Source organism: Panthera uncia, chromosome B1 (assembly GCF_023721935.1).
Source record: "Panthera uncia isolate 11264 chromosome B1, Puncia_PCG_1.0, whole genome shotgun sequence".
Taxonomy (NCBI): Eukaryota; Metazoa; Chordata; class Mammalia; order Carnivora; family Felidae; genus Panthera; species Panthera uncia.
The window spans coordinates 56,372,807-56,380,360 of NC_064811.1; the positions used below are offsets into that span (position 1 = coordinate 56,372,807).

The 7,554-nt window shown below is 41.2% G+C and overlaps 1 protein-coding gene across 1 annotated transcript in view; it reads left to right on the forward strand.

The window, feature by feature from the left end:
• The window catches only part of SLC4A4 (solute carrier family 4 member 4), a 306,906-nt gene that overhangs the window by 203,120 nt on the left and 96,232 nt on the right, over nucleotides 1-7,554 (forward strand). The window contains exons 10-12 of the mRNA XM_049630606.1: nucleotides 640-794; nucleotides 1,422-1,541; nucleotides 4,091-4,265. Coding sequence (XP_049486563.1) covers nucleotides 640-794; nucleotides 1,422-1,541; nucleotides 4,091-4,265 — 450 coding nt within the window. The remainder of the gene's footprint in view (nucleotides 1-639; nucleotides 795-1,421; nucleotides 1,542-4,090; nucleotides 4,266-7,554) is intronic.

Consider the following 7,554-nt stretch of genomic DNA (forward strand, 5'->3'; position numbering starts at 1 on the left):
AGCTCCTTCTTGGATATCTGTATAAAAGACATGAAGCATTTGCTGCCTTGGCTGGTTTAGTTATTGCCTTGCTAAAAGGTTAGACAGATGATCACCTGCTTAAAGCCCTTTGCTTTATGTGTTACCAGCATAACTTAGATTTTTCTTTTTTTTAATAGCTAACATTATTTGTGTTCGAGAGCTGCAATGTTTGGGACTTAACCCGATCTTAATCCTCAGCTTGAACTTTTCCTTTTTGAATTACCAGCAATGGTTTGTCCCAGTCATTTTTACTTCAGAGAATGATTCTTTTGTATATTTCTCCAAACCATTTTCATCTGGCTTCCACAGCAACTGTATCAGCAATGGTACATACCAGTGGGAGATGAAAGACAGTGTTGTTTTACAGTATTGATTAAAAAGACATATAAAAGAAACACAGCTGTTTTCTCATGCCTCCACTTATATTCTCTGGGTTCAAAATCAGAATGCCAAAATAGTTTGGGACAAGCTGATAGGAAATATGAGAATATGATTATATTAAACATATATGAAATAAATGTTAAAGTGGATTATAGATTGCCTTTCTGAGGCTCAACATGCTGTGAGGCATGTAGAGAGTTCTCTTGTTGGATCAGCATATCTCTTATTATTCTTTAGGTGTTCCATGACATTGCTTATAAAGCTAAAGACAGGCAGGACCTGATTGCTGGTATCGACGAGTTCCTCGATGAAGTCATTGTTCTTCCACCTGGGGAATGGGACCCAGCAATCAGGATAGAGCCTCCTAAGAGCCTTCCATCATCTGACAAAAGGTAAATTATCGGGCAATTAGGAGTTTTCATCCTTGAGAAGGAGGTTGTGCTCACAAAAGGAAATGGGGTCAGGTGACTGTCCTAATATTGTGTTTTTAGGTTCACATTTAACTTGATGTATTATCTCAAATGAATTACATATGTACTTTGGTTTGACATTTCGTCGATGCTGTAAAATGAGTGTTATATGTTATCTTCTTCAGTGATTGCAAATTAGAGATCTCAGATTATGATATTGGAATACATCATAGAGATTTTTGGAGGATGTGTTGGGGACTTCCTGCACATGTAGAAGACTGGTTTACTCAAAACGAGTCCCTATAGATTTAAGAGGTTAAAAAATTGGGTGAGACCATTCGGAGAAGCCGTTTTCTGGAAATCTGTTGTTTTCCTGGTGAAACAGTTTCTGTCTTATACAGTATGCAACTTATTAAGCTTTTTATTCATCAGTCATTTGTCCTCCCTCTAAATACAACACTTTAAGAGTTGTCCGTTAGGGTGGTGGAAGGAAATGATCTTTCTCCCAAAGGGTTTTCAGTCCATCTCGTTAGTCTCATGCGTGGCACAGCTAAGAAGCAGACGAGTAAAAGAAACTGATATTCTCTTGGGCTCTGTTGTCTTGCTTAGAAAGAATATGTACTCAGGTGGAGAGAATGTTCAGATGAACGGGGACACGCCTCATGACGGAGGCCACGGAGGAGGAGGAGGAGGACATGCGGATTGTGAAGAACTGCAGCGAACTGGACGGTAACTGATGGACTATTTGGCCATTCACGATGAGAATCTCCTTATTTTATTATTTTAAATATTTATTTTGAGAGAGAGAGAGAGGACATGCTTGCCTGTGCACACGAGCAGGGGAGGGGCAGAGAGGGAGGGAGAGAGAGAATCCCAAACAGGCTCTGCACTGTCATCACAGAGCTCTACGTGGGGCTGGATCTCATGACCATGAGATCATGACCTGAGCAGAAATCAAGAGTCAGCTGCTCAACCGACTGAGGCACCCAGATGAGGATCTCTTTAGATCTTAATTTCCCTACATCTCCCTATCAGCATTTTACTCACTGATTTGTATACTTGTGCAGCCAACAGATACTTCTATTGATAAATCACAGGCACTGGGGATGCAACAGTGAATTAAACAAAAACCCTTTGTCCTTTTGGGTTTTCCTTTGTAGTAGTGGGAGACAAGCAATGAGAAAATTAAAAAATGTGGTGATGGTTTAATGGGGGAAAACGAAAACAGAAATAGGGGGTTTTGTGATAGGGGAAAGACATTCCAATATAAAGGGTGAACTCAGAGAAGGCCTTACAGAAAAGTCCCGCAGGAAAGCCCATGAGAAAAGTCCTGCAGGAGCTAGAGATAGACCAGCAGAAGTGAGGTAGGGGGAGGGGACAGCAGAGAGCCTGATGTGTGCTGGGCTGGCGTCCAGGCCATGAAGTGAGGGAGGAGGTGTTGGAGAGAAAGCCAGCGGGGTCTTCAGGTCGGTGTGAACCCGTGGCAGGAAGGTGGAGTCATGTGTTGTCTTCCCCATTTGGCTTTTGTGCGTCCCTCCCTTCTCTGTACATTTATTCATAAGTGGGCAACATGGTACAGAAATGAGGAACTCACAGGTCATGGTCTCCTTAGCCTGCCGTTGGGGATTCAGGATTCCCAGACTGCTTTTGTAAATCTCTTTTTATGATAATTCCTCCTTTTCTTTCCACTATTAGGTTCTCCATTTTGTTTTGTATTAAATAAAATTTTAAGTAGGATACTGATTTTATGAAGATAGGACTTTTTTTTTTAATGTTTATTTTTTTGAGAGAGAGAGAGAAGAGAGAGTGTGCGAGCAGGGGGAAGGGCAGAGAGACAGTGGGGAGGAGGACAGAGGACCACAAGCAGGCTCTGCGCTGACAGCACAGAGCCCGATATGGGGCTCGAACTCACAAATTGTGAGATCATGACCTGAGCCAAAGTCGAACACTTAAGCCACCCAGGAACCCGAAGATAGGACCTTTGAAGAACATTAAAGGTTTTTTTGAAAGCACAAAAGTATGTCTTTTTAAGATGTAATTGAATCTGAATAAAATGATTTCATTCTTCTGATGACCACTTGGGTTTCTCTCTGAAATTAAGGGGACATTATTTCCCTCCCCTTTTTTTCTGAAAGAATAGAGAACATAAAACCGCCTCTCCCCCTATGTTTTCTGAACAGTTCTTTACAAAGTACTTTTATTAGGAATATTCTTTTCCTTTTTTCTATAGATATGAGTTCTGGAATTCAGCCCTTTTACTTAATCAGACTGGAATTTAATTCTTGGATAGCTCACTTTTTCCCCAATGTACTGTCTGCAGCCTGCCCAGCACCACGCACAGCCCTACGCAGACCACGAAAACTGAAGTGGGGCACAGGATGCAGCGAGGGCCAGCAAGCCCACACACAGACAGACAGTCCCGATAAAGTGTGATAGCCCCATGGTGGAAATCTGAACTCTCTGAGGGGGGGCCCCACAGGCAGAAGGAAGGGTATGCGTGGGGAAGGCTGAGACGTGAGGTTTGGTTGGGAGGGTAGTTTGACAGATGCATAACTAAGGCAGCTGACCTGCGAATGTGTGTAATGGGGCTACGTTTGCAATGCTTTTCCACCGTATACCTGCATGGCTTTCTTCCTTCGTGCCTTCGGGACCTTATCCCAAAGTCACCGGTTCGGGAGGCCTGTTCTGGCCACTCTAATAGTTCAGCCATTGCTTCTCTAGCATTTCATAACCTTCTTCCCCACTTAATTTTTTCCCTTGATGTTTAGCACCACCCATTTTGCTTATATTGTCTGTCCCCCATATCGAAAGGAAAATCCCCAAGGGCAGGCATCTTTGCCTGTATTGTTCACTGTTGTGTCTCCAGCACCTGGAGAAGTGCTGGGCATATCACAGGTGCGCAGTAAACACTTGTGGAATGATGAATGGGGCTGGAAAGGAAACAACGCAAGATTATTAAAGGACTTCTATGCTCTGCTCATGGGTGTGATGTTTTTCTACAATGAGTGAGAAATTTTAATCCATCTACGCCATTCACTCTCATCTAAAAACCAACTGTTCTTTAGGGAATGCAACACCTAATTTAGGGACCAAAACAGAGACAGATAGAAGAAAATTTATTCTTCCACAGTTTTCCCATTTTCCCTTAAGTGGTTAAATAGAGCTTGTTGATTCAAACACTTTGACTGCAAATTCTTTGTGGTTGAATGAGTTACCCTTGGTTAATTTGATGACAACCTTATTTTACCTTGTCACATGTTTGCTTTCTCCCTACCCAGGTTCTGTGGTGGACTCATTAAGGACATAAAGAGGAAAGCACCATTTTTTGCCAGTGATTTTTATGATGCTTTAAATATTCAGGCTCTTTCAGCAATTCTCTTCATTTATCTGGCAACTGTAACTAATGCTATCACTTTTGGAGGACTGCTTGGGGATGCCACTGACAACATGCAGGTGGGTCTGGTTTGGGGGAGACACAAATAGTACAGCCCAGATTGCCTTCCTCACCCCTACAGCTCAGCTAGAAGCAGATGGCCTTTCAGTTACTCAGCGTGATTTTCTTTCTTTTGCTGGATGCTGCATTTTACTTTGCTTCTGGCCTGCTGCTATATTTCCAGCATTTTAGTAATTACAAAAATAGCTCGATGAAATCTGGCTTGAGTCACAAGTGGGGAAAAGAAGGGAAGGAAATGAGGATATACAATTCCATTTGGGCAAAAGCATATCAGCTGCTTTAATTTTGTGCAGGGCACGGGGTTTAGATCTACTACCTTGAATGTATGGGCCATATTCTGTTAAGCTTGATGATAACACTTTTTCTGGGAATGCATGATTACCTTCATTTTACACAAGAGCAAACAGTCATCAAAAAATTGAGGGATTTGCTTGAGGTTGGATTTGCATGTCTATCAGTAGGATTCAGCTTTAAGGGAATACAAGTTAAGAGTTGTCTCTCCTGTTCTTGAATCTGCCTGATCATTAAGCTGTAAAGACCCTGGCTTGACTTATTTTGTACAAACCATAGTCTGTTACTCTGCAGGTGCCATTTGCCGTCCTTTTGTGTCAGTAACCGCTGACATTTTAGTAGTAGGAAACATGGATAAAAAATGATAGTGGATGCCCTCTATCATTCAGAAAAATATGTACAAAGCTAAGAAAAAATAAGCACTGTGCTAGATGCTGAATACAGAGTAGTGAGTGAAGCCAGTATTCTTAGGAAAAGAACTAGATTCATTCCCTTTTCAAACTCTGTCCCTTCTACTTTAGTGCTTATTACTGATTAACCTATGTGACATTCATAAATGCTGCCATCCACCTTCTTAAAAAAAAACAAAACAAAAAACAAACCCAGCTGTTTCAAAAGATTGCATTCTTCCACTTTTGTTTTCTTCTCTGTGCACATTCATGTTTTAGATTCTGCCTAAACACAAAAATGAAATGGAAATGATATATGACATCTGTGTTGACCCAAGTAAAAAGGGAGAAATTGCTTCAGATAATTGTATGTAGTCTGTTAAGAGCACTTTTATCTTTTAGCCCTTATCTATTATTGCATAGCATATTAATCCAAAACTTAGAGGCTTGAAACAACCATTTCATTCTTCCCTTTCATGGTTTTGGTGGTTGACGGGCTCATCTGGAGTGGTTCTCTCTTGGGCCTCACATGTTTGTAGTGAGGTAACAGCTGAGGTTGGAGTCCCCTGAAGGCTTCTTAAATGTTTATTTATTTTTGAAAGAGACAGTGGAGAGAGAAGGCAGAGAGAGAGGGACAGAGGATGCGAAGCAGGCTCTGTGCTGACAGTAGCTTCAGCACAGAGCCTGATGCGGGGCTCAAACTCACAAACCGCAAGATTATGACCTGAGCCGAAGTCAGATGCTCAACTGACTGGGCCACCCAGGTGCCCCTGAAGGCTTCTTTATTCACAGGTCTCGTGCCTAGATTGGGATGTCTGGAACATTTGGGGACTGAGGACTCTGAACATGACTTTTCCACTTGGCTAGCTTGGCTTTCTTACAGACGGGGACCATGATGACCTTTAAGAGCTCATGCCCTAATCAGAAGGGGGCAGGCACCGCTCAGTTTTGCTTATTCCTATATGAATATGCCCTCCATATTACTTCATTTTCTGATTTTCAGAAAGAGGCTGAAAACTCAAATTCTTATGTGAAATCTAGTGATTCTTAAATATTTGCAACGAATTAATTTTTAAAAACTAACATTGTGCTGGCCAGAAAGCACATATGTATATGTTCCCAGCGAGAGACCTGCCATGTGGGGAAGAGAAACCAAGAGTGGTAGGACACAGAGATGAAGTATGTGAATAGGGTGTTCTTCCCTCTTTTCCTCGTTCATAAGGTAGGAATGAACGAAATAAACTGCAACAGTGATGTCAATAACAGGATTTTTATAAATCTGATCTGTATCCAAATAGGGCAGTTATTTTTCGTCCAGATGAGAGCATAGTGATAACTAAATCAGATCATTCAACAAAACCAGTGGAAAAGAAAGCACTGAGGAAGCACCGTGAGGCCAGCACAAAGAACATAATACAGGCAGTCACGATAGGAAAATAAAGCTGTGATTTGGGGACAGTGGCAAGAAAACCTCCTTCTGTTGTTCAGAATATACAGAGACTTTCTTGTGCAGATCATTTTTTAACACATAGTTTTCCATGGATTCTTTTCCTTGAAATGGAGAAATTACAACACATCCTATGTGTTAGTTTATTGCCTTTTTAAACTGAACTGAACCCCTTTTCAACCTCATAAGACTTAGCTTTAAATTAAAAAAAATTTTTTTTACATTCATTTCTGAAAGACAGAAAAAGACAGAGTGTGAGCAGGGAAGGGGCAGAGAGAGAGAGGGAGACACAGAATCTGAATCAGGCTCCAGGCTATGAGCTGCCAGCAGAGAGCCCAACGAAGGGCTTGAACTCACAAACCATGAGATCATGACCTGAGCTGAAGTTGGATGCTTAACTGACTGAGCCATGTAGGCATCCCAAGACTTAGCTGTAAAACGCAACATCTGAGATGAGGAAGAAGTCTGTTGAAGTCTATTGTTGATCCCTTCTAGGTGCATTAATTTCCATATGTGCAAGTTTTGGAGAAAGTAAAGGATTCTGTTGTGTGACACGTGTACTTATCATGGGTATTTGTTCTGTGATCATTGTCATGGGAAAGGCCTTCACGGTGGAGTAAGCAGTGTTCAGGATCCTGCAGACTTTAGGAGAAACAGAAAGGCTTTCAGCACATCAGGATGTTAGGTTGTCCACAAAAATGACCATTTGCTGGACGTCACTCCTAGGAGTTGACTTAATTCAAAGTACAAAATTCAAACCTAGGAGGACATTTACTAGACATATTCTGCTTATTACAGATTTTGTAATCTCTTATTGATAATGTCATTGAAACTGTGAACTCAATGTTTTAAAAGTCTTTGGAAATATTAAAGGGTATATTTTTCTGTCCCTTCTGAAATCTCTTTCCTTGAAGAAATGTATGGGCAAAGAACTGCAATTTTGTACTCGTAGAAGTCAGAGTGGGTGGCAGAAACACTGAAAAAGAATAGAAAATGAATGATTGTTAATATATATTTGTTGAACTGAATAGTCTATTATCTATTTCTTTTGGGCGAACTAATGCTATATAGTGAATGGATGCATAGATCTAAGTACTGGATTTATAGCTATAAAACAACCTGTCTGACTAACTAGTGCACACACACACACGCGCGCGCGCA